The 27972-nt window shown below is 38.4% G+C and overlaps 2 protein-coding genes across 3 annotated transcripts; both read right to left on the bottom strand.

Annotated features, from left to right (window-relative positions):
• Nucleotides 1–444: 444 nt before the first annotated feature.
• xrcc1 (X-ray repair complementing defective repair in Chinese hamster cells 1) lies at nucleotides 445–21091 on the bottom strand. Of its 2 annotated transcripts, none has more exons than XM_079240718.1 (17): nucleotides 20615–21091; nucleotides 20422–20514; nucleotides 19641–19748; nucleotides 19391–19459; nucleotides 18772–18846; nucleotides 17395–17518; nucleotides 17024–17130; nucleotides 15702–15864; nucleotides 15381–15621; nucleotides 13379–13495; nucleotides 6869–6950; nucleotides 6677–6776; nucleotides 3777–3828; nucleotides 2882–3006; nucleotides 1946–2036; nucleotides 1776–1851; nucleotides 445–1437 (listed from the first exon to the last, which is right to left on the bottom strand). In XM_079240718.1, exons 1-17 carry the CDS (start codon nucleotides 20663–20665, stop codon nucleotides 1330–1332), a joined length of 1782 nt encoding a protein of 593 aa, XP_079096844.1. In that variant the 5' UTR covers nucleotides 20666–21091; the 3' UTR covers nucleotides 445–1329. The 2 variants fall into 2 exon arrangements, with proteins under 2 accessions (XP_079096844.1, XP_079096843.1); XM_079240717.1 differs by having other exon boundaries at nucleotides 19391–19549.
• A 1479-nt stretch (nucleotides 21092–22570) lies between these two features.
• On the bottom strand, nucleotides 22571–27686 carry LOC306756292 (B-cell receptor CD22; the record flags this gene model as incomplete). Its single annotated transcript, XM_079241018.1, has 8 exons — nucleotides 22571–22726; nucleotides 22809–22974; nucleotides 23068–23167; nucleotides 23532–23804; nucleotides 24996–25259; nucleotides 25349–25660; nucleotides 25845–26246; nucleotides 27575–27686. The coding sequence occupies 8 exons, from the start codon at nucleotides 27684–27686 to the stop codon at nucleotides 22571–22573; spliced, it is 1785 nt and encodes a 594-aa protein (XP_079097144.1).
• Nucleotides 27687–27972: the final 286 nt, after the last annotated feature.

The following is a 27972-nucleotide window of genomic DNA, read 5'->3' on the forward strand; positions in this document are numbered from 1 at the left end:
GAAAATAAAGTCAGTACACGAAGTTGCAGAAAGTGGAATGAAAATTATTTTCACCTCGATTCATTCGTGTCAAATGGCCTCAAACACCAAGTCCAAGCACACAACTCAACTCTTAGTTACTTAAGGCGTTGCAGAGAATTCAAACATTTTCATCTTTCTTGCTTTCACTCTCCCCTATAACCCCCCTCCCTCCCGCCTCCCCATCTCCCGTCCACATACCATCCTTCTAATCCCCTTGACTGAAGAGCAGGAGACCCAGTGGCTGCGGGCACAAAACAGGAGAAGAAGTAAATTAAAGAGTGGAAAGAGGACTGGAGATCAGAGAGGGCATGAAAAGGAGAGTGCCTCTCAACCTGCAAACACAGACAAAAGGCGCAGAGAGAAATGAGAGCAGCTCGGTGCAGAGGAAGTTTAATAAGAAACACGGGCAGTTGGTGTTTTTATTTAGACAAAATAATACATTTCTACAATTATAATAAGTAAAAATGGAGGGTATTAAAGAGCTGATGTAGAGCAGAGGCAAAGGCAGATGGTGTCCCAAACAGTTCCACATAAATTAAGCAGACATTTTGGAAATTTCAGAAATGATGTAAATACTGACAAGAGTTTTTGTGTCCCTAAGTTTGTCCCTATTAAAATTAAATAAACACATGTGAATTAGAAAAGAAAAATTCAGAAACATTTTTTTTTAACCATGTTAAACAGAATAAATGGATCAATAAAAGTTTTCCTGATTTTTTCTGAACCCCTCCTTAAAAAAACTCTGCTCTAACCTTAAATAACCAGGACCTTTCACCTGACTTTGGGTGGATCTAATAAAAATAATCCTGTCAAGAGTCTTTTCACCGCCTGTGGCTGTCAGGACAGAGTGATTATTCATTTTTTCCCTCCTGCTGCCCGAGGTGGCCGAGCCGAGCCGAGCAGCAGCAGCTCAGGAGCTGACGGATCCACACAAGTCCTCAATCATAGAATTTGCTTCTTTCATGAAGTCCAAGTGAAGAGCAGCACAGGATTGATGATGATGGTGATGATGATTTTACTGTCTGCCCTGACTCCAACCAGCAACCTGAAGAGGAAGAACTACAAAATAAATCCAGAACTAATCCTAACATTTACCTCAAGGGACACAACTTAACAGACACTTTGATACAGCTTTGTGGAAAAAGACACAAAGGCCTGAAGTTCTTCTTACTACCACCATGTTAAAAGTAATATGTAAATGAACAAGAGTTGATATATTGCTTCTTCAAAGTGAAACGACTGATCTGAAATAAGAGAATGTGTTCATGGCGTTCCCTGCTTCATCCTCAGGGTGTGATGTGAGTGTTGTCAGGGGACGACGGTGTAGGGCTGATACGGCAGCAGCTTCTGTCGCTCATTGATTGCATATATCCATGCAGGTTTCACAAAGTTCAGACTGCCATTCTCCATCAGCGCCTGTCATAGGAGTGAGGATGAAAGGAAGAATGGTCACAAAGCTTTCCCCTTAACAGAACACCTCAATACTTCACCTCAATAATAATAAAATCTCTCAGATTAAATAACAAAAAATGCTAATGTGATGCTCAGAGGACGTGGCGTAAACAAACAAAAAGTTTTTAGCAGTGCAATTCTAGTAATGGAGCAGCATGTCACACAAAGTTACTGCTAGCAATTTCCTCTTTAAAATGCAAAACTGTCCCGTCAGTGTTAGATAAACACACGCGTACACATACATACAAATAGCAGTCAAGAAAAATGAAATGCCAAAGGAAGAAATTAGCGATAGGACTCACGTCTTCAAAGGAGTCGTGCCACCCTTCACTGGTCACCACGAACTGCACCTTATCAGTCATGTAGTCCTCGATCACTCTGAGGCAAAGACACGACTGCAATTAGTCGTGCAAACCTTGACTTTTCTAACTGTGAACTATGGGAAAAAACAATTAAACAAAGTCTCTCTCACCCGTTAAAGGCAACGATGTACCGGAGCAGAAGTCGCCTCTCATTGTTGGGAAATGTACCATAGAGGAAAAAATGCTTTCCACTGAGGAAGTCTGGAAGAGGAAGGAGCAACTTTTTACAATGAATGAGAGTATAAAGTACAAAAAAAAAAATATAAAATTTAGAAGTGTTTCTAATTATGGTGTGCAATGCAATGCAACTTTATTTATAATGCACTTTAAAAACAACAAAGTTGACCAAAGTGCCACAATGTGCAGAGAGCCGAATAAATAACATATGGAAGGGCAATTAAAATGTGAAATACTACAACTAAAAGTAAAATAAATAATAACAACTAAAAGAAATCAAAATAAAATCAGATAAAAAATGTTAACTTATCGTTTAATACAAAAGGCCAGTGTAAACAGACGGGCCTTCAGCAGATTTAAAGCAGATGGCGAGGACGCCTGTTTAGTAGGGCTGTGACGATATGCTTTTGTCCTGATTCGATTCGATTCCGATTTTTTGGGTGCCAATTTGATTTAAATTGCAATTCTCTCAATTTTCCAATATTGCTGATTTTTGTAGATTAAAAAAAAAACAAAAAAAAAACGTATAAAATTTTTATTGTGCTCGTCATTTTTCTTCATTTCAATGAGGAAAAAAACAACACAGTAGCCAGATCATCGTTCTGCTGCTATAACGCCCAAGAATACAAGTAAAAAGATCAATAACAATAAAAATAACAAAAATTGGATTAATTTTATATATTTGGAAAAAAAAGATTTTTTGACTAAAAAAAATCCTGATTTCAGATTTTTGATTTAATTTTCCCACCCCTACTGTTTAATGTCTAATATGTGTCGCTCATTACGCCGTCTGATGCAGACGGGACACGTCTGTTCCTGTGAAGTGCAGGGACAGGAAGACACAGTGATAAGAGGACAGACAGATGTACCTGGTAGCTCAGGGATGGGATGATCCTCTTCAGCTTCAGCATCAGTGTTTTCATCCGTCGACCCCCCGTACAGATCTTCCTCTTTCATCGTTTTGGCTGCTGCTTTCTTCTGTCTGCTCTCCACTCTTTCACAAGAACAAGTCATTTTATTACTAATTTTGTCTACAAAGTACTAATCTCACCTGCTAGTCTTGTTTATTCGCCTATATGGGCAAAAGCTCTACAAGCTGCTCCAGCCACAGATAGGATTTCATCTGCCTGCTTAAGGTGGAGTTTAAGCATATTTTCCTGCAGTATCGCAAACTTACAAAGTGTCCTACTGTCGGGTCATTGGCTAAGCTTTATTAAAACTGATAAAAAAAAAAGTTACTCTTGTTCATGTTACTAAACTTTATTTCATGAAAGAACTCACCAGAAAAATGTCATGAATTAAAAATGTAGACTATAGAGGACAGTAATGCTGAGAATAATGTCGTTTCTATTGCTGAGCTGTGAGTGACTCACAGCCAGGAGGGACGACTTACAAAACTAACCTCATAAAGATTACAGAAGATCATTCATGTTCAAAAGTAGTTTTTACACAAAAGACCTTCCAGCACTGTTTTAAAGTTTTGTCTCACAAGTATCTTGAGCAAAACAGATAACACTTGTTTTAAATCAATAGGCTGCCCGTGCAGACAGCGAGTGGTGCTGTCTGTGTGAACTGTGCTGCGACATGCTCGCATGAAGAAGGTTATCAGGCTTTTGAGGAGAACTCTGCAGATTAAAGCAGCAGGACTGAAGCAAAACATTAAAGCTGATAGATTCTCTGCAGAACTACGAGGTAGCGTTTATCAGAGACCGACGTGGCTTCACCAGACTGGTCCACTCAACGTGACAAACTTCTTCGGTTTACCTCTGCAGCTCGTCTTCAGTGTCCACTGCAGAGTCATCATCTTCATCTCCGGCTGTTTGGGGTAAAAAAAAAAAAAGGGGGTTTAATCAACTGTGGAAAAAGGGGATTTATTATATTGAAAAGCCCTTTCAGAAAATTACATTCAGAAGTTAAATATTTTTACAGTTTCCCATGTGTGCACTAACAGCCTTGTGACTGCAGTGCGGCCCTAATCTTAAAACTAATTAACTAGAATAATGTCTGAGGGTTAAATCTGCTTCAAATTCCCAGCCATCTGGGAGAGAACACTTTAAAGTCTCCTACTTAAAATGCCAGGTGAATCCAGGTTTCTATGAAATATACATCAGCAGTTCAAAGCTGTAACCTTGCAGGCAACACGGACATTATCGTACAATCCAGCTGTTGAACGGGAAAGAGAACATGCTCTGTTTAAAATGCACTTTCCCGTATTTGACTTGTTTGGTCGGAGGCTGTTGTCTCGCTTTAATGATGCACCTCAGCACTTTACTTCTGGCCTCGCATTAACATAGAAATGAGAATCATGCATAAGTCCCTTCACAGTGATTGGGTCTTGTCTCCATTCTAAAACTGCATCTACAGTATGCGTGTTGCTCTTGTCCTTTTCACGGTGGTGTCGTCAACTCATTCGTTTTCAAGTGCTCATAGAGGTTATCCCTTTTTGTCTAATCCCCCTGGCTCTCACCTTTTACCCCGCACTCTCTCATTTCATTCAGTCCTCTCTTCAGCTCCACGCCACCCTCCCTCAGTCTCCAGTTATTTGAGCTAACAGAATGAATCACTTCCCATGAGTCACGGCCACTTAATCTCAGTTCTTTAATCTTTGCAACACGGAAGCACAAATATGTTACTTATTTATCAGCAAGACTGAGGTTTGTCTGATTTTGATTCATTTTTATACTTTTACCATTAGCAGAATCTTTATGAACCAGGCTGCACTCCTTTTTGGTTTGCACTTGAACTGACCTTCAGGAATAAAACAGGTTTCTTTTATTTTTACTGTTTTGTGTTGCCTGAGTTATTTCTGTGGGTAAATCTAGAGGGGAGAAGAATGAATAATAATAAAATATAAGCAGCATTAACAAAAATAGGTTGCCATGGCACATTTTAGCCACAATTGGCCCAAATGGCCCTTTAACAGGCTGCTTTATTGTTTGATCATGGAAATATTTCGATGATTAGGCCGGTCACAGTAACAAATTTTGCCATGTGATGACTTGTCTCAGAAATTAAAGCAATAGATGATAATATCGCGCTGAGCGATTACTGTTGTCATTTTGAGACTAACTTAACTAATATAACAATGATGCCATAATAATGCAAGTACAGCCTTTCAAAGATCATCACACTTTAATTTTTTACAGAACATTTAGCTCAGTGTACAGACAAGTTTATGCTCATCCAGTCCCCAGTCTGCTAAAACAAATCTGGATTTGTCCTGGGGTTTTGGCAGTGTGGTTTTCTGGAACATATGGTCGCTCAATGCAACTTATTATGAAGTGGAATAAGACCAATGAAGACTGATGGGAGTACAAACAAAAAGAGTTTCTTTCCCCGCTTTTCAATATTGAGAGGCTTGCAGAAGACGTGCATGTCTGTGCCACAGTGTCCACACTGAACTTGGAGTATAGGGTCATTCTATTGTTTAAATGTCAGGGTTCACACGCCAACTGGGACTTTTTATGATGTACATGTTTGCATTTATACCCAAATTGACGAGACTATTTATGTTGTCAATATGTTTGGAAGAAACAACTTATCCTCTAGGGAAGATAATAACTACATTATATCATTGGGGACACAAAAAGAAAAGAAAAATAACAGTCTGTTGCGCTACATGTCAACACCTGCGTTCAACTGGACTCGCAGCAGTCGACTAGCACCTTCCTATGATGTCTTCTACTGTTTGATTTTGTGCTTGTGTTGTTCTCACTCTCATATGCAAGTCATTTTGGATAAAAGCATCTGCTAAATGACTGTAGAATAGTATTTCACATTCGTTTAAATCCACAATTTTGTGTGATTTAATGATGCTCAGTTTGTCCAAATTAAATGCAGCACTTACTCGGCTTATTTAGAACTTCATAACAAAGGTTGGAACACATGTTCACACACATATACACACACGCGCAATAACTCTATTTAAATCACAAGTTGCAATGCATTTTATGAGAAAGATGCTTATACTTTTTCAAGCCAATTCATACATCAAATATCTCATATCAAAATAACCTAAACAGCAGATGAGCATTGAATATAAAAATATAAAACAGAACACTTCCTCTTCAGCAGGAAAAGAAAAAAGGAGGATGCAACTGATCTCTGGCAATCGAAGCAAGACTAAACTACCAGGTTTAATCATTCTTTGGAAATGAATATTTAATTTATAAACTATAGATGGAAATTATACATGCATAGCAATCTAAGTTCAACCCAGTCCTCTTGGGAATGCACATAATTCGCTTGTACAGGGTGCATCATTGGAGGCTACTTGTTTCAGGTTTTATTGCACGTAGCCACAGTTATTAACTTTAACTCTATTTTATTTTTGAAAGTAAGATTTAAAAAAGAGAGGGGGAATTATTTAAGTTTCAAGACATGTTTACAGGAGGAGATGCTCACCTCCTTCCCTTTAACTTTACCATGCCACTCTTTGTTTGAGACGCACTTTGGTTGTAAATCAACTGAAAAGCCTTTGTAAGATTTGTTGGGCTGTCAACCTGTAGCCATTTTTCATCAAAGCTATACGCTTCATCTTGTATCCCAACAATTCCAGGAGTGTAAAAAGGAAGACAAATGATGTGAAAATGTCTAATGTTAACCGAGATGTCAGGTATGGTTCAATTAAAAAACTAAATCACCTCAAATTATGAATTGCTTACCTGGTTCATCTTCATCAGTGGAACCAGCATATTCATCGTCCTCATCCCTCTTCTCTGGGGTCTTTTTAGGAGTAATCTGTCTCTCTTTTTTCTGTGGAGTCTGCAAAACCAGAAAAGGAGATGGAGGGTTTAATCCGAGTCATTTCGGCTTTGATTACATATTTCAGTTGACAACAGGAAAAAAAAATTGACCCGTGTGTTCATTTCCTCTTCGCTCTGGTCATCCGCTTCCAATTCGCTCTCTGAGCTCGACTCCGCTCCATTCATCAAATACCTGTTGGAAAATGAGAAGCAAAACGTGTCAGGATGATGAAAAGCCAGGGAACAGGAGAATGTCTGAACAATACATCTCGTTTTCCCATCTGCTTCCCTTGCACAAAGCGATTGGAAGTGTCGAGGGTCTTATGAGGCAGGTTTGTGATAAATGCAAGTTTCCAAAAGAAGGAAATATTATCCAGCAGGCGAATCGATGTCCTGGTGTTTAAAACATTCACAGCACCTGTGAATTACACACTTTTATTTGCATTCTGAAGACATTTAATCTACTGCAAGAGGAAGGAAATTATTTGTTTATTAAACTGCAAAACAAACAAGACAAACTGGAGAATAATCAAAATAATTAGGCTAACAAACATCATAAAGGTATCACCTGTTAATTTTATCGGAAGCTCACATTTCTTAGACTTTGCTCGTCTTTGCATCAATTAATGCAGTTAATGTCACCTAAAAAAAGCTTAAAGACAAAAAGACTAAACGTGCGTGTAAATTTAAAGAGAATTTGTAAGTGCTGTTATCACACAGGCCACTTAGAAAAGGAACAACATTTCTCATTTTTCCATACATTTCCCCAAGCCAATATAAAGTGAGAGGGACGTTATCTCCTTGGAAGTGTGAAGTGCAGACAGTTAATGCCACAGATAATACCAGATCATTTCTGCACAAACTGCAGGACATTTTACTGACGGGTTTAATCCAGGAAATTGGAAAATGAAAAATGAGGCTGCGGACAAGGGGAGTAATACAGGAACAGCTGCTTGTGACAGTGTTATCACAAAAAAGACACAAAGGAGTCTGATGCACTCTGCTTATCTTGGATGGTAGGTGTGCTTGAAATGATACACTGATATCAGCGTAATAAGTAAGCTTAAATCAGTGTTCTTTTTTTAATGCAAAACTCTAAAACTAGAGTGCAGAAAAGATGTTATCACTACTAATGTTTCTGGATGAATGACTGAAAAATGCAGCTTTTAAAGCCAAGGCACATAAGTTTCGGACATTTTTCTAAGTTGTTTTGATTTGAGTCTGACATCCAGTGTTCTCCTTTCTGGAGCTGCCACTGTCTCACAGCACCCCAGGATTTAGGACCTACATCTCCCAATCCTGTACTCCAGCCTGGAGCATCACACAGGAGGTGTGTTTTTCTGTAAGGAACCACATCACAGACCAGCAACTGAATGTTAACACACTGGCCATTATGATTATGAATCAGAGCACAGAGCTAGAAACAGACAAAGGAAGCAATGTGACAAGAGTGAACATTAGAGTAACTTTTACTATGTGGTGAGAGCGCTGATAAGAGGCAGGATGCCAGACAGATGCACAGTTTCGTCGGAAAAACTCCCCAAGTTCAGTAGCTGGAAACATTAACAAAAGTTTGCCTCACTGGTTTGTCTCACAAACTGCATGTTGAAACCTTGTAGACTTTGTCTTTAAAGCAAAAGTTAAAGGCAAGTGGCGGATCTACCCGAGAGTTGCAGAAAGTCAGATAAATTAATCCACATGTAGCTGGGAAGTTATTTAGAAAACCTTGTGAAAATTTCAGGTTACTTGAAAACTTTGTTGAACCATTTTTTTATTAATATGAAATAAAACGATATCAGGTTATATTTTTTGCTTACTTTAAATGTTATTGGAAATGTTTAACGTTGATCTAATATCTATCAATGAAAAATAAAAAAGGTTTGTGCAGGTTAAACTTTCTGATGTAATGTTTAAGCTTGCATCAGCTTAGAAAGGTACATGTATGCTAATACTGATCCACTAAGAAATTATAGGACACACCTGCACAAAACTCCCCAGAACAGACATTTAATTGTATTGGTCTCTATCTTAATTAATTACAACATTAACTAGGCCAGTTCACAACAAACAACCATCTGAAAACACTTTGAATGCAAAAAAAAACAAAATAAAAGCAATGATTCAACTATTTCCTTCAATCAGATGTTATGTGGCAACGGGGAGAAAAAAAAATAAGATGAAATGATGAAGACTTTGTCATGCAGAATCTTTTAGGGCATGTATCTGCTTTGACCTCATTAGTTTCTTTTCTCAAAGCTGGCAGACATAATGAATCCTGTTGCATAACAGAAGCCTGTCAGCTGTTAAATATTTGATGATTTTCTTTACAATTCATGGTACGTTTAATATCTTTCGAATTCAGTCAATAGAAAATAGAAATAGAAAAGGATGTATCACTAAAAAGGAATAAAACACTAATACATCAAAGATTTGTTGATTTTCAGCCCTGCTTTCTACTTTGTTGGTGAGACTATAAGTGAACATGTTTGTCCACCCATCCGCCCAGCCAGCCACACACCCAACCAACCAACCATCCATCCACACAACCAACCAACCATCCACCCAATTATCCATCCGCTCAGCCATCCATGCACCCAACCAACCAACCATCCATCCATCCATCCACACAACCAACCAACCATCCACCCAATTATCCATCCGCTCAGCCATCCATGCACCCAACCAACCATCCATCCATCTACCCAACCAACCATTCATCGACCCAACCAATTAACCAACCAACCATCCATCCATCCACCCAACCAACCATCCATCCACCCACCCACCCAACCATCCATACACCAAGGTCCAGTTTACTGTGGAAAGCAGCCTAAGCAGAGAGACTTTCTTCGGACACTTCATCAAGCTCTCCAGGGGGAATCCGAAAGTGTTCCCTGACCAGCAGAGAAAAACACCCCGAGTGACCTGGATCTTCCACTGGGCCTCCACCCAGTGGGAGGAGTCAAGAAAACAGGGGGGGGGGGGGGGGGGGGGGGGGGGGGAATCAACGAATGGGTGTTAACTCAATAAAAAAAAAACTTTTAAACCATGTAGATGTTAAACCTGAAAAACTAAAAATGACAAAGAGCAATAAAAGTTTTGTTTTTGCAATTTAAGACCTTTTATCTTAGTTCCATATACCAAAACACAATTTAAAATAACTTCACAAATAAATAGTGGTTAGCACTATGGTCTCACAGCAAGAAGGTCGCTGGTTTGAGCCGCGGCTGGAGGTTTGAACACAAACTTTGATATGTGGAGTTTGAATGTTTTTTCTGTTCATGTTTGGGTGGGTTCTTCCCAGGTACTCCGGCTTCTTCCCACCCACAAGACATGCATGTTAGGTTTGATCACTTATCACATGCAAGATGCTTTAACAAATGACATCTGCCAAATGACTGTAGAAAAGAATTTATTATTAGATTAAACCTGTAAAATTTTGTCAGAAACATAGCAATCACTGCTCACTCATTAGGTGAATGATGTTTACTTCTGCTGTCGTTAAAGTGGAACTATTTTGTGCATTTCAGGCTAATTTATTTTTATTTCTGATCTCAGAAGGGCTGGGATTGATCAAGTTATTGTCACAAATCGATGTATTTACTTCAGACCGACCCTCTCCGTAGGCTGTCAGATCAGCCTGCGGGCAAAATGAGTGGATTGAGACTCTTCCGCATTAAGCCCCGCCTCCCGCCACTGCACTACATCGGTAGCGCGCACCGCAACTGCTTTCGCCGTCATTGTAACATCTTATAAACAGAAGGATTAGACTAATATAAACTCAATAAAAAAAACAAAATACAATGTCAACACATAGCATACAGCCCTACATGTTGGAACCTGAATCAGACCCTGAAAACGAAGTGGAAAACAGCAACCCACAGCAACGAATGCAGCAGGATGTCTCTCTTTGGTAAACTCACCAGCCATCGTTGGAAATAACTTTATCCGACGTTTTCCACCCGCCTGATGTATTTATACATGCCCTTGTTAACCAGTAGAAGGTAACCAATCACCTTGTCCCCTGGGACGTAACAAGGATTTCGAAGTAGAAAAAACTCTTTAAAACGATGCGTTTTTCGTCGCCATGGAAACCGAACGGAGAGAGTGCTGGAACTCAAACTCAAACATGCATTTAGGTGATAAAAAACAGTGCCGTTCACATGTCTGATGAGGATTCAACACTGTAGAAAGCTCAGAAAACCCAGAATACCATAATAGAACCCCTTTAAAGAGTCTTTGCATGAAGCATTTTCATGCCTCTGACCCAACAGCTTCAGAGTGCAACACTCTGAAAGTTGAGCTTTAACTTTGTCTGTTTGGGACAGAACTTGATGTGCTGCAGATTAATTAGTGTTATGGTGCGAACATTTTGTACCCAACACACTTTTTCAGCCAGAACCTCTTGAGATATTTCAAACAAGCATAGACTTAATGAGAAATATGTTTACTTACTCGGTTCTTTTATTAAAGAGCTGCTTGAGTGTTTTCTGCTTTTTGTTTTCTGTCTGCTCACTGATTGGGTAATGACTATGTAAAAAGCATTACTGGGGTTCTTAGACTATCATGTAGTCTCATTAATACATGCAAAAAACACTGCATGTGAGCAAAGTTGTGCATTTCCCTCCAAATGCTCACGATGAACGATGGAGCGCCGGAGTGAGCGTGCAGATTTGTTTGGACACTTGTCATCATCAAAGTAAGTGGTCTCTTTAATTACCCATAGCAGATGCAGCTTTTAAATAAAGGATACATCATCAAAGCTGCACACTCCACACACGGCACAATAGATGTGCCAGGCAGGGGAATGGATTATTCTCACAACAAGAGAAGAGAGGAGGATAGGGGGGACATCTGTGATCAGAAACTGACAGAGAAAGGCGAGCATTATGGAGAATGACGACACAGGTTGCAGAGAACTTCGTATTTTAATTCCCTTTTTTAAAATTTCAAAGTAATGATGTGCAATGAGGCCTCAGCGCAGTGTGGCACTGGCCTTCAGCAGAATTTATTTAGAAAGCTTTCTTTGCTCTCTACCAGTCTCTTTTCATTCTTCATTTGCATACTCTGGCTGTCTGAAGAAATCTCATCATTTCTTTACATGACCGCATGAGCAAGCAGCCATGTCTGCACTTGTCTAAAAAATGTTGGAACTGGATAAAAATGTCATCTGAAATGGAAGCCTTTCTAAATACCGTAGTAGAGCCCAAACAGCACACATATGGTGCATACCTTAAACATAAACACACTTATTTTACCATTCCTATTAAACACTGGTTAGAAATGCTTGTAGTGCACAAAAAAATTATTAATGGAACCAAAATATAATTTATTTACTAAAGTTATATGAAAAAAAAGATTCTATTGTATGTTTCTTCCATTAGGAGTGGAAAGTTTTATGACAAAAAGCTGTCATTCCTGCACTTCATTCCGAAATAAACAAAAATCAAAGAAAGAAGACAAATGAATGATTTAAGTAATTTACAAACCCAAGCAAAGGCAGGTTTAGTGTAAAGATATTGTCACTTAAGGGTTAGAAAAAGGACAGCATGTTCTCTGAGGCTAACAATGTAAATTCCCAGACAATCGCTGTACCACGTGGTTGAAAGCTTGATGCTTCCATTAAATGAAAGCATTAATGGCAATTTTTAGTGAATACCTAGAAAAAAAAGGTGCTCCCATGCTATTTTTTAAAATGAATAATCAACATCAAAGAAAAGATTCAATTTACACATCCCAAACTACGTGAATTTTGTTAAATCAAACAATACAATCATCTACAGATGTGTATGTTCATGATAAGTATTAACATCACAAAACTTTGATAACAGTTTTATTATCTACTTTTTATGTAACTGAGAAGCATTATTTAATGGATCTACAACTGCAAGATTGAAACTTTGCTCCTTTTCTTAAAACTTTGAGATCTTGGACTTTTTTTTAGTTCGTGTTAAAGTCGATCTGTGGAGAACATTCGGTTTTTGGCAAGCATGAGCGAACGCTGTACTAATAAAGCAAAGCTTCATACAGTAAAATACAGTACCGTCCTAATTAATTTGGATCTTCCAATGCTTGAAATGAGCATTCAGCCCTACATTATTCAGTACACACAGATTTGTTAGGAACTATGACAGAAGACCTTGATGTTGCCAAAGCTCTCCCCCTGTAATGAGGCATATAATTAGAGAGCTGTTGGAGCTTGGTGGGCTGAATATGTGATCACAGCAGGGATCATCTGCTCAAGGTTACAGTGCTCTCTGTTGAAAGTGGGCAACCCTGCTGTGGTGGGAGTATTTTTGGATACTTCAATCAGCATGAGTGCTGAGCACAGATTGCATGATGCAGAGATACAGACGTGGCTTAAAAGAAAGTATTAATCAGATATGAATTCATACTGTACGCGGGACACATGTTCCACACTAAAGCCTAGCTGTAGTGTCCAACAGGGCACAGCGGTGTCCTTAAAAACGACACTGAACCCCATCCAGCTGCTCCTGTGGCCAACCTGGAGCGCTGGCATCTCTGCAGATCTGACACTCCAATCCAGCGTTACTTAATCTCACTGCTAATAACAATGACATAAAATCTTATCAGCGTTTTGCTTTGCTTTGCTTTGCTTACCGTTTATATGAAATCTTCTGTCTCCTTTTATGGCAGTCCATCACCCATTCCTTTCGCACAATGATGCCACCTGCTGATTTCACCTGGCTGTACTTGGGAGTGTTTGCAAAGGCACAGCTGGAGATTAATAGGTTGAAACAGATGTGAGCACACATACACACACATATGCAACATAGTTACATCACTGCAGAGAAGCTGACAAGGCCAATGGTCTGCTCTGACAGCTGCAAACAAGATACTATCAAACTGAATTACTGAGAGTGCTAACAGAGCTGTTGCGCAATACTGTAATCAACTTCAATGATAAAATGAAAAAAATATCAACAACAGATAAAAAAAAAAAATATATATATATATATATATATATATGTTTACAACATCTCCGAATCATTGAGACGGTCCCTGAGGGACAGCCTGGATCCCTCCAGGAGAGGGTGAAGAGGTTATTTATCACATATACTAGGTAGGGGGAATGTGACTACACTTCATAAGGTGACCTAATGTGCAGCTGTTGCAATGGATAATATTTAATATAAACTTTCTACTTAGGGTATCAATGATGTTTTTTCTATTAGAAACTTGTCAAAAACTTGCATCAGTACAGTAAACTTTTTATCTTGTTTTTCAATCATCTTATCATCTAACAACACGTAGCAGTTTCACTGCATATTGATCTTTGGGCTTATCTGCAGCTCCTTTGCTTTTGCTCCCTCTTTATCTCTTAACATTGGTAGCATTTGCAGCACTGTGTCACTGAGCTTGCACCAAAAAAAGATAAAAAAAAAAAAAAAAAAGCAGCGGCCCAAACAACTTAATATGTGGAGAAAGTAAATAAAATTCTGATTTGACTGAAGCTGTTGTCCTGAAGGTGGTTTCTCACAGAGAAAATGGGAAGGGGGGGGGGGGGGGGGGGGGGGCGGAGGGGATTATCATAAAAACAAATTTGCCAGATTTTTAAAGTAAAGTTGAATTATTTAAAACCAAAACTTAAAAAGTTTAGAGAGTAAAATTATGCTTTGTTTTCCTTTAAAACATCATATGATTTTGATTTTAGTGCCCCCATAAACCAGCTGAAAAGAGTAAACTAACGTTAGGAAATGACAGTATTGTTTTTGTGCTCTGGCTGAGTATAACATGACCTTCACTGCCATGACATCAGGCAATTACACCTCTGTGGCTTACTGCACTCTGTTATTTGTTCTCTACTCTCCATCGATGTTTTAGGAACTTGGAGAAGATTCAATAAAACATAACACTGCAAGCCCAGCATAAAGTCAAATAACTCTTTACTCCAAACTAGGTGCTGGGAGATAAAATGATGTCAGTCTCAGGGATAAGCTTTACAACCTTTTCTTAGATCCATTCATCAAGCAAACTTCCTGTCGTTCAGCACAATAAAACACAATAACAGTTGATGTATCTGGCCATCACCCCAAAACACACACTGATGAGATATTGACTTGTCAGCAAGGAGAAACATTGAATGTACCTGAAGGAGGAAAGAACAGATCTAATGGGAGGCAAAAAATTAATAGACTAATAGCAAACTTTCATTCCAAATACTGAAGGTAATTAATAATTTAGCTGTTTTTTACTCCACAATGCTGTGTCGTGTGTCAGAGTTGAAGCTTAGTCTTGTTGACCTGGGATTATTTTTAGCAGAGGAGGGTGAAAAGAACACTTGGTTTGGACACCACTAATTCTAGGATTAAACAACATGCTTTTGTTAAATAACATCAAGGTGACATTTGTTTTGGTGAAACTGGTGTACAAATACAGGGAACTGTCCCCATTGGAATCAGACAGATTGTTACAAAACCCTAATCTTGTCATTGTCACCATTTTGGCTCTTGTTTCCTTAACACCCAGGCTCACACCAACAGCTGACATCTGATGAGCAGGACTATAGTTAAGGTTGCAAACAAGTGCTTCATCTGGAAACTATCATTACTGCTCAAGAGAGAACAAGCCTAAATATTGTGATCTTACATAAAATACTTACATGAGATGAGTGGAGTCCGCTGTCCAGTCAGGCCGATACTTGGCTCCCATTTCCATAGCCTTTTCCCTCAGCTCCCCTCTGAAGGGATTCTGAAAGCCACTGAGGACAAACACCACCCCTTCCAGGAGCCGGTTAAATGGGACATCCTGCTCGCTCTTGGTTTTTGTCTTCTGTTTGGGTTTGGCTTGTGGTTTTGACTGACTCTCCCTCTTTTTCTCGCCAGACTTCTGCGCTGATGATGCTGCAGACATAATTGTAAACATAAGGTTGTTTTTAAAAGCGAACAGATGATCTGCTTTCTAACAGTCCAACCAGCGTTACCTTTAGCAGTGCTTGGGCTGGGTGTGCCGGCCGGGCTCGGCTTCTGTTTGGGGGTCGCGGCTTTGCTCTCGGGTGATCCAGCAGGACTCAACTTCTTTGAGGGAGGAGGGCCAGGTGCAGACTGCCGCTCTTTGCTAAACTCAAACTTTCTCTTTGCTGGTGGCTAAAGGAAAACAGTATCATTTAATGTAAAAGCTATTACCTGGAAGAATAATGAATAAAACCTATTAATTACTGGAGAAAGAAAGTGATGGATAGCCCGTGGAATAAAACAGAATCCGACAGACGCTTTATTTATTGCCTCAGGAAAGTCATCTTTCAAAAGAAGAACAAGAAAAAAACAATGCAGTGTGCACAGTCCTTCCAAGCATGGAAGGCAATTTCTTGATCAAATATAATATTTCCTCACAATGCAAAACAATGACTTTGCAAACTGGTGGATTATTTCAGCCTTTTGATAAAAAGTGAGAAGCAGGAAATTGGCAATGTAGCTAAACTCACGGGGACATCTGTTTAGTCCACCTTGCTTTGCTAAAACATGAATTTGAGCTGCTCTTCCCATCAGACGTTCAGTAATTACTTTTTTCCTTCCACAAGTCAGAATGACATGTTGCTGACACCAACAGACTATTGGCAGTGAGTCAGCATTTCTGTTTTCTGTTATTCCATTCATCAACTTACTATAATAAAATTGCAATCATGTTTTTCTGTCGGATTTTCAAAATAAATTGTGGTAATTCACAAAACCATTTGCTATTTTAAAATAAAATACTGCAAACCGTGCCTTTCATTTATTCATTATCCCAACTGCTTAGTCTGATGAAAGGTCGCGGGAAAGCTGGATCCCAGCAGTCTTTGGGCGAAAGGCAAGGTCAAAATGTGCACTATTAGGATTTCCCTTTGAGTAAAATAACCTTTTTTTTTTATTTTTTATGAATTAGCATTAACAAGCTGTGAAGACCAGATTTAAGCATGAGCAGCTTAGCTGTTCAGCGAGTCTCTGAACTTTTTGTTTCGGCAGGAGTCACTACCTTACTGAAGCTACAAAAAGAAGAACAAAAAGCTACAGGTTTATGTTTTCATTTACTTAAGTTATCGGTGCATAAGTTAGATTCATTAAATACTATAAGGATTGACATCAAAATAAAATTGCCACATGACATGTTTGAACCTTCAGAACCTACAAGCCTTGCAGCCTCGGCATCACCATGTCTACGCTCCTCTCAGCTTTCAGTCTGGTCTAAATAAAGAAAAGGCTCATTGAAGGAACAGCTGTCTACTTGCTGCCCTTCAGTTCAGTTAATGATGGGGGAGTTTAGTACCTGCAGTGAGGCAGAGTTGGAGGAGGAAGCTTGGCCTGATGACTGAGAGCTGCCACATGCTTGGAGTGCAGCAGCAGCATAGCTCAACTTGTCACTCTGTGGAGAGACTAAAGAGAAAAGGGCAACGGGGTGTGAGGAGACACCAGAGAGCTATCTGCAAAAAAAAAATTGCCTGATAACAGTAAAATGTCTTTAAAATCACTTCTTTGCACTTGCCTTTGGCCACGGCTAAGTAGCTTAAAATAAAACAGCAGCTAATTACTGCTATTTAAATTTTTTCCTCTCACTGCCATCAGCACTCAAGTGTTGCAAAGCCCTGGAAGGAAATAATTGGGCATCTGCAGCTGTTACATTCTAATAAATGGATTTACCTTTGTGCGAGGGGCTTGACTTTGCTGCATTGTCCCGGCTGAAGAATAGACTGCCAGGCTGAAGGCTGGGCCCAGATGAGGGCGACTCATCCTTCACCCTGAACTGCCCCAGCTTTGTTAGTTTCTGACAGCAGAGAAGGAAGATAAGGAAGATGAAAACTTCATCACATTACCGACATGTCATCACATGTTACTCATCAATGTGCAAACACACGGGTCTGCAAGATTTATCCAGACATCTTGCCAAGATTGTCCAATCAGCCCACTCCAGTACAATCTTAAGGTATAAGTACCAACTAACATGGCTGCAAATATTACAAAGCATCTGTTGCTACTGACATATGAATTTTAATTTTTGTAGAGCTGTGTATTCATTTCCCCTGGATCCTCAATATCATGCACACTTGTGGTATAAACATTCTCATGCATGCTATATTAAACACAAACATGTGTTTTCAGAGTTTTTATGGAGATGTGCTGCAGAAAAACTGTACAAATCTATGCTTATTCTTCACAACACCATTAACTCTGTGTTTATGTGTGTGCATGCATAACAGCAGGGGGCTAGATTAAAGGAGAATACAGGTCAGCAGAGTGGAGAAACTCCACATTTCTAGGGTATTTCAGGAATCTGGTGCATGTGTTAAAGTCACCCAAACAGCCTGGAAATCTTGAAAATCATGACACTACAATAAAATTGTTTTCCAGTAGCTTCAATGTTTAATATTCTATTTTTGATTTGCTCTTCTTAGTGTCAGAACCTTTTGCCATGAACCGACCTTTGTACAGTATGTCTGATTATCCAGTAATCATGATTCAACTGTTTAGGTATCCTAGGACTATTTATCAAATGCACTTGCATACCTCTGAAAGACATTTGCAATACTTATGAAGTATTATTAGCTTTATTTTGATGTACAATCTTTATTTAACATTCAACCTTACAACAATACATACAGATCCTCTGAAGATCATTACATTAAATGTGCATTTACGTTTGTATGGCTTGGAGAGGGATAGCGTCTAATCGAGCAAATCATTCAATAACTGTACACATGGTTTATTGTAAATGCTGTTCATGTTAAAGTAAATGAATGCTAGCAACAGTGTAAATGAATATGCAATTTAATACCAGCCTGAATACTGACATTATCTCACAAAAAATTATTTTTACAGAAGCTGGGTATCCATGGGATTTAATATCAGGGTATTATTAGAAAGGTTATGTACAGCAGCATCCTATGAGAAATAAGAAATATGGGAAATGTAACCATGTTAATCAATAAAAAAGTTTGCATTTCTAAGAATAAGCAAAACCATGGACTATTATCAGCATTAACAACAGAGTTTCTATTAGATAAATGGGAAGTTACTTACAGGGGAGGATGTCGGAGGATCATTTTTGTCAGGTGGTGAGTGGAATTTAACAAAGGAAAGCCCATAGGCGATGTTCTGTAAAGGGAGATGGTGGATTCATTCAAAAGACATTTACAGAACATTTCTGTTTAACTCAAATGGGGCCTCAGCTGACAAAAGACCTGGAAATGCTGTGTCATCCAATATATTTGAGTTCATCTACAGTACTATTTTCATTACACATACGCTACCAGTCAAAAATCTGGACACACATTTCCATTAAATCCAAAGGAAAGTGTGTCCAAACTATTGACTGGTACTGTATCAGCAAACTATTCATTTTCGTTTTGTTTTCCCCTTTTTAAATAAACTTTAAAGCACTTTAATTTATTATTACACTATCTGAAATGTAACATGTGTAAGTGTGCTGCTGAAAATGCAGCATGCACTGAGAAAATCCTGCACTCAGCTAGACAAGCTGTATGGTGACAATCATGTGATCATTTTAAATATTTTACTCCAAACCACATGTTCCACTAGCTTTTTAATTAATTCACATAAGTAATTTCAATGGTTAAATGCCACTTAAAAGACTCTAAAATGTAAGTATACTATTCATTTAAAATGGACATCCACTCACCTTACTGTATGGCTGGCTACACACAATTTTCACTCTGTCCCACTTCTCCTGAGCCGTGCTCTTCTGCAGCTGGTTAGGGCCAAAGAAGCGCACACGGTTCATGTTGGTCCCATTACGGCTCTCCGTGGGGGACATAAAGGATGAAGTGACCAGCAGTACCTGAAATGAGATCAAAGTGCATAATGTTAAGTGAGTGGAAATAAGGGAAGTTAGGCAGTGACACATTACTTGGTGTAATTTGTGGGAACACCTCATAGTCTTGGTCTTTGACAGCTGAAGAATTTCCAACCAACACTTCGATGAAAGCTGATCCTTCATTTCCAATATCAATACTGTGCACTTGCTCTTCCTTCTCAAACTGAGAAAAAAGTTGGAAGCATATGGAACTAGTTAAACACACAAACACACACATACACACATAATATAATCAAAACAAAAGATGCAGAAAATTTCTGAGGAATAAAAGTACTAAATCAATTTCTACCTCTGAACATGTTTACACACACACATGCACACAAGGTTTTTCATTGACAAAGATTTATTATTTTGATCTTCATTTATAAAAACAAACATAAAAAGAAATATTCAGATTTCACATCATAGCATTTCTGCCCCCCTATTTTTGTTTTTTTATAGGAGCATTTGGCTTTAGAATAGACAAAATGGATACATTTATCATACTTAAAACTCTCAAACCAGGAGAGAAGCTCTCCACTGTGTGAAGATCCAGAGACTTCTCCACAACAATGTGCATCCCAAAACATATTGCATTAAATATGATCTGTGCATTTCTTGTAGTATAATCTTTGTCTCAGACTGAACACTGAACAATAAATAAAAGTTAACCTGTTTTTATTTATTTAATTTCGGTGAGTAAATGCTTTTAGACAATAAAAAACTGTCGACTGAAAGCAACAAGGAACATAACATTTTTCAAGTTAATCAAATCATATGGTTTAAATCTGTTTTTGTGTCCTAAGAAACTAAACGTTATACGAACATTTATAAGAGACAGAAAAGCATAAACAAACCTGTAGGATGACTGATGTTTGCTTCTCTCCTGGTCGGGCTGCTTTCCACTTTCTGTATGTGTCTGAGCTTAGCAGGTTGTCTGCTCTGTGAGTCTGTTTTGTATGAAAACACACAAGAGAGTTGGACGAAGCTTACAACACAATATACACCAATATACACAGCCCGATATAGACGGGAAACGACCACACTTACAGTGTCTTCGGTGCTGCAGGACACGACGTGCTTCACTTTGATTTCTGGCATGTTAGTGTGGTCGATGCTCGACAGGTTAAAATTGGACTAATTAGTAAATAAATAAACACACCCTGATAATTTTAAGTAAAGAAACGCTACTGTATACGGTTAATTAGGCTTAAACCGACACCAAAACGTCCAGTTTTGTTTCAGTGGCAGTGAAGTTAACTTAAAAAATGTGAACTTTGTTGCTATTTAGTATTTAGACGTGGACTAACGTGATAGCATGCTAGCAAACAAAAGGCGGAGTGAACTTTCTCTGATCAGCCTGATGATTTTAACACACTTAAAAAGCCGTTGCGCGTGACTATTTCACAAAGTTTTATGCTTGGGACATATCCGTCACTATTCCGTTACAGCTCGCAGCAGAATATAAATATGAAAAGCTTTAATTTTACATTAAATGTGCGTGAGAATGCACTCATTTTCCCACCAAAAGGATAGAAATGTCAAAATGTAACGTAACTTCCGACTAATAGTATTTCCATCCAATGAGCGTTTTAGTTTCTTCTTCGACGGTTTAAATAATGCTTCATTGACATTTAAGCGCCATCCACTGGTTGGAATGTCCATTCATAAACACAGCCTTGCACAAGCACTGAAATTTTGGTGATTTTTGACAGTATAACTTGTCCTCCGTTTGAGTGATGAGAAAAAGGTTGATGTTTTGTAATGTATTCAACAAATTTTTTTTTTTTTTTAAAAATTGCAATAACAAAATCAAATGTATACATATTTTTTAATCAAAGTAACTGTATCATCATAATAATGATTATGATTATTATGATTATGATTATTATTATTATTATTATTATTATTATGATGATGATTATTATTAATATTACTACTACTACTACTACTATCATTATTATTATTATACACTAAAATGTGTCATTGTGTCAGTGATCATGCAAAATATTGTGTATCCAATGTATCCATATTAGTAATCTGGAATTCTTTTTTATTTATTTGTTTCAAGTTGATTGTCAGATAAACACTTAAACATCAGATCTTCCTCAACATTGTGATAACTCTTTAAACAAAGTATAAAAGGACAGCTTAAATCATTGCATTTCTTAATTCACAATAGTTGGTTGTTGTTTTTTACTAACTTTTACATGTCAATTAGCATTCTATATGGCAAAAAGGGCGTCAAAGCAACCCTGACACAAACATGATAAAAACAAGAAAGAAAAATAAAACATAATATACATACAAAAAACTAATGAGAAAAAACTTTTCTGTAACACTGTTATGAGAACTATACAATACAGGCAAATAAATTCAGGATCCATGTAGAAATTCAAATTTCTAGACATTCAATTGATCCTAATAAACTATATCCTATGAGTAAGGTTTATGTATAATATATTGTACATATTAAAGGTTTTGGACAATGGAAAAGAGAGTGATTCTTATTCTGTTTTTTAAAAAGGAGATAGTGGTGTGAAAATCTGATAAAATTGTTGGGGAAAAGAAACAATTATTGTAGTTTCACATCTGTGAGCATCTGCTTTCACAATAGGAAGACTTTAGAAGATGTGAATCAAGGGAATCATTGCTAAAATAATAAATGTTACAAATTAAAATACAGCTGAAGCTGTAGCTTTGCTTTCTCCACAGAAATATTAATCACTACACGAGGATCAATCTGTATTGTAGCTACTTGTACAGATGATGGTAGGTAAATGTATACATTGCTCTCAGGAGTAGAGCAGAAATGAAATGATGAAACCACTTAATCAAACTTTTCTGTCTTTTATACAAATCAGAAATGGAGCAGATCACAAGCCAAAAATCACTGGGAGAAATAGCTCGATATGTGCATACAGTTAGGTTTACACTACATACAATAACCTGAAAACCACATGAACATGAGTGCCAACATGTTAATGTAAAGAACTGACAAAAAGCTCATAGGATCTCAAGGTAGATGGCTGTCTCTGGATCAGCTCCATCAGAACCCTGCATCTCTCTTGTGCCTCTGACTCCAACACTAGCTCTTCTGTTAATCCCTCTGACTTCTCCACCTCTTCTCCTTTCCCCACCTCTTCGGGTCATTTGGGGGATCTAAAAAAAAAAGCAGGATAGACAAAGCTAATATGCAGAAGAGACTTATATAAATTCCACTGTTAGTAAGCCAGTCAAATACCTGCTTGGTATGGACAAATAGAGGAGTACAGTTCTGGTACACAAGTTGGTAGCTACCATTGGTGTAAACATGAGTAACTTCTGTACAATTAATGTAGAGAGGCATCCTTTCCTGATAAATTCCCAATCCTTCAGGGTACATGGCTGGACGTCTGCTCACGGCGCGTCTGAGGGGAACAGAACAGGTGAACTAGCATCACAATTAAAAGGTGCATTAAAATTTAAACAGCAATTTAAGCAAAAGTATTTGCTTTGCATACCTCTCAGCTCTCTTTCTGCAGCAGTAGACAAGAGACAAAAGGGATATGACCAGGCAGAAGGCAGCAGCAGGTAAAACCAACAACATCAATGGCATTGCTTCTAAACATGAGTCATAAGAACAGCAATACATCAGCTTGTAGGTTCATAAAAACTATTTTACCTCTCTGTTATGGAGCTATTATGCAATCTGCATTTAAAAAAACAAACAACAACAACAACTAAAAAAACAGATTTAGCAAAGACATAAATACATTACGCTGGACCCAAATTTGTGTCCATGATAGTCTCCAACATTACAGGCTTTCGCTGCAGCATTTCCCTGAATATTTATTTTTAAACCTGCATTCTTGTTGCACAAAAGCTTCAGCATTAGCTCTCCGTCACAGCAAATTAAAACAGGCACAGCAGTTTCTTTTGTTAGTGCAGACAAAAGAAAAATAGAAGAAAGCACTTTAAAACGCACCTTCTTGCCCTTGCAGCAAAACAAGGGAGTCATTTCCCAGGGCATTAAAAGCGAAGCAGATCACCCTGAGAGGTTGGTCCATGTGGCCCCTCAACGAGGCTGTTAGCATGTTTGTCTCTGGTGTTACAGAGACGTTGTAATTGTCAGGTGGAACAGTCCCGTTAACACTCCAGGTGATTGCAGGTTTGGGGTTGGAGTCGACTGAACAGTGACAGAGAACCTGAGAGTCCTCCACAACACAGGAGGAGGGCAGCTGGAGGATGGCTGGCTTGTCTGGAGGAAAGTAAAGACGCAATTTCACATTTTGTGCAAAATTATTACAATATATTTACACAGCTTTCTCTGGGTTGTTGTTATTGCACCTATAACTTTCTTCGGATATTATATTGTGTCTTGCCACATTGATTTTATATAGACTGTGTATGTGACAAAACCAAATGTGTGTCTCTGCATATAAAAAAACAGTAATTAAAACAAACAGACAAACTAACTAAACAAAACTTCCACCCCCCATGTAAACCCCATGTAAGCTTGTACCTGATGCCTGGGAGCTTAAGGGTTCTGTCTCTGGAAGTTTTACAGGGATCTTTTCCAGCAAATCACCCAGTTTGAAGTCACAGCCCAGAGTGCTCATATGACCACTGGTACTGTGGTTTTCTTTATTCCCAAGATCTTTTCAACTTCCAGCTTTGCTCTTTGGTATTTCTCTGGCTTCTCGTGGCCATTTTTAATGTTGCTGTCATTGGGAGTCACTATATCTCTCTCTACTTTGATCTCCAGACGTGCTGTCACAATGTGTCAGTCTGGATTTTAACTCTCATTCTTTCCTTTCTAATGTGGAATCTCCTATCTTAAACCCTGTAGCTTCCAGACATAAACGAATAAGCAAAGATGTCTAAAAATGAGAGTGGTGATTTTGTGTTTATGTGTTTCATTTTGGAAAATTCTGTATATTAACCTGATCAACCCAAAAACCTTTATTACTTGCTTTGTTGTCATTATTAAAGTGTTTTATAGTACTACTTTTAGTCTTAACTGCACACCAGATGGTGCAGTTACACAATTTGCATCTCAAAGAACTGTTGGTTTTCACAGTAAAGGTTTAATTTACTTTAATTGCTGAAAAAAAAATCAGCTATTTTCTCAATTTCAGAAAAAAGGACTATTTGTGGATGCAAGTGACAGCTCTGGGATATTCTTTGTTTCATTCAGTGGTTTAAGATATGATAAGAACATTTTCTGAAATAGTTACAGGGGCCAATTTCCATTTTTCTTTCATTAAAAAAATCTAGTCTTTCTCTATTTTTATTATATAACTTCATTCTCACGGCAGCAATGTCAAGTGTGGACAGTACACTTAGCCATCACTTCTGATCAAATACCTGTCAGGTGTAAAAAAAACAAACTTGAAACCAGAGAGAGCAGTGTGTTCTGGTTTTAACGTTCTAATAGAGGAAGAATTACACTGTATGTTTAGCAGCGTGAGCTGAGACTCTCCCCGACCAATCAGGTTCTTAGCTGAGCAGCGGACCCTCATGTCTCTGGTGACGTTGAACACTCGCACCGTGTGCAGTCGGCTATGGAGGTGGACAGTGTGGCCGTGTTGAATGTAGGACCAGCGGTACTCTGAAGCTGGAGGGTCAGCTTTGCATGAGCATGACAGTAAGGCACTGCCCCCCTCCTGCACCGTCAAGGTCTGAACCTGAACCTTCACATCTTTTGGAGGAACTAAAAGCAGAAAAAAGTGAAAAGATTTAGTGCAAATAGAACCAAGACACATAGAAGTTCTCTAAAACCTTAAACGAAACTGTGCTTACATGTCACATGCAGATCTTTAGCTGTGGTTAAAGTTTTGGCTCCTGGATAGCTGACCTCACAGCTGACCCGAGGCTTCACCTTGTGGGACACGGTGAAGGACACAGAAGCCAGTAACATCTGTCTGTTAGAATCTGGGGAGAGTGTCTGTACTTCCCCAGGCTCTGTGATGTTCAGCTGGGTCCCTTGGTCCCATCTCCACTGCAGGGCAGGAGGCTGTGAGGGGCAGTGATAGCTGACGGAGCAGTTCAGGGTGACCAGCTGTCCTTCCGTGGCTGATAAAATGCCGCTGACGGTGGGAGGCTCAGGTGTGTCTGTCAGAGTAAAACATCTCAATTATTTCAGAATTTTATCACCTCTTTGTACCTGAGTTATGATGAATTATTTAAATAAATACTCTCACATTCTTTTAATCCACATAAGTATAAATATAAAGGATCAGCTGCAAACTGTAAAAATGGTTTTAGAGTAAGAGCTAGCTCTGTCTTTCCCACTCACCAATAACATCAAAATGAAAGCTCCTTGGCTTCCCCCAAAGTAAGTCATCGCCTTTCTTCAGAGCCACCTCAAACACCTTTGGGTCATCCTGTCTGACCCCTTCAATCTTTACTGAGCAGTCTCCATCTGCAATGTGGCCAAAAAGGAAGGTTCGTCCCAGGAAATCCCTGCTCACTTGGTCTCTGCCCAGACTGTTAAAAGCAGTGCTCTGGAGCGGAAATAAACTGCCACCACCTCTGAATCTCAGCCGCACATCCACTCTCTCCTTCCTCCTCCTGGTAGGATGAGGAGCAGTGGGTGTGAAGGAGCAGGGGATCACCACGCAGGAGCCCACCAAGGCCTGGACCCGGTCAGGGACTGTGGGTACTGGTGAAACAGGCTGGGTCCCCTTCCACAAATCCACTGTTTTGATGCAGAACACAAAATCATTAATTTAACAACACTGTTATTTAGGAGTGGAACAGTATCCCAGAATATGTTGCCATGCCAATGCCTTTTGGTTGTAATACTTAGAAGCAAAAGACTAGTTTTATACAAAACATTAAGCTAAATGAAAAAGAAAAAAAAATCTGTGATGAGGAAACTATTAATAAAAGTCCTTTAGTCTGATTAAATCACATTTTTAAACCTGAGGTCTCCTGGGTGAGGGACTTGGAGAACAGATGGGGTGATACCGAACCAAAACAGACATTTTGAGACCTCTCCAATTTTTTTTTTTGGCTTCACTTGATCAGATTTGGCTTTCGTAGAAATTATGTTCACATATTGTATGATTTGATAGAGATTTAGAGCTACAGCTCCATCATCCCAGGATAAATATTCATATTAATCCTGACAGTGTTTTTTTTTTTTTTTTTTTTTTTTTTTTTTAATCTTAGGGGAGCCTGGAACTTACATTTGTGCTATGTGTCATTTTAATTTATTCTTCCTCAGTAACATATATATTAATATTTATCTTAAAAGATCTCACCCCACTTCCCTTTAAAATACCCAAACAGACCTAGTGGTTGCATGCAGTTGTCAAGCACAGACCTTAAGCACGGGGCTCAAAGATTTAATAAAATGTTGATTGGCAGGAATGTTTTTATTTAAAGATTAAATTATTTATTTTAAAAGCAGTTTGAAAGGATGAAAATCTGCAGTAGAGATTTAAAAAACAATGACCTCTGTTCTTTCTTTGTTTCATTTGACAAGATGTTGTAGCTTAACTCAGTTTGCTTCGTTCATTTTTTTGGTCCTTGGTATGAAGTTTTGATGAGATTTGTTAATCTATATTTAATTTTCTGTGCATTCATACTGTGACATTTTTGGAAGAAGAAAAAGAGAGAAACATCACTTTTAGACCTGAAAAATGATAAACTACTCCTTGATTATCATCATGCAGTTCAGCGTTGAAAAATGTTTGTGATTCATTTCTGCAAAGTAATTTTAACATTAGTGTCACAGAGGAAATTAATAAGTGTATGCCGTTTAATTTAATATTTTCCAGTCTGTTACTACATCTGCTTCTTCTGAAAATAGATTTTACAGTAAACATGGAAACATTCATTAAAAAAAAAAAAAAAGCATTTTTGCTTCTGGTGATGCCATTGGTATCTGCACCAATCAGCCACAGCAATTCATGACAAGGAAAAGTAAATAATGAATGTCATGAAATCAGTTAAAACAGCAAAGCAAATTTGTATTAATTTTGTATTAATTAGTTATGAATATTTGATTTAATTACTCACCAAAAATCAGGGAAAACACAGAAAAGACTGTGTCCACATGCATGGCTGCAGTTATGCTCTGCCAGCGCAGACAGGGAAGAATGAGGAGAGGAGCAAAGAGGGGAAGTTGCATTGTTTCATTGTGTCAGTGGAATATTAGACATCCAAATGCCACCATGTACATTTATTCATTCAGTAAATTATGTATCCATGTAATGCAACAGCATTGACACAAATATGTTGCCATTGTTTCATTATTATATCATTAACTTTGAACCTGTTTAAATGTAATATATTCTTTTTAAAACTTAAATAACGTTTGCTGGGGAAAGAATAGCATCAGCAAGACAACACATGACAATGTATGAGTCATTCTCATGCTGCTGCTCATTTCCTCAAAGGATCCAAATGTGCTCATC

This window comes from Telmatherina bonti, assembly GCF_933228915.1.
Source record: "Telmatherina bonti genome assembly, chromosome: 5".
Lineage (NCBI taxonomy): Eukaryota > Metazoa > Chordata > Actinopteri > Atheriniformes > Telmatherinidae > Telmatherina > Telmatherina bonti.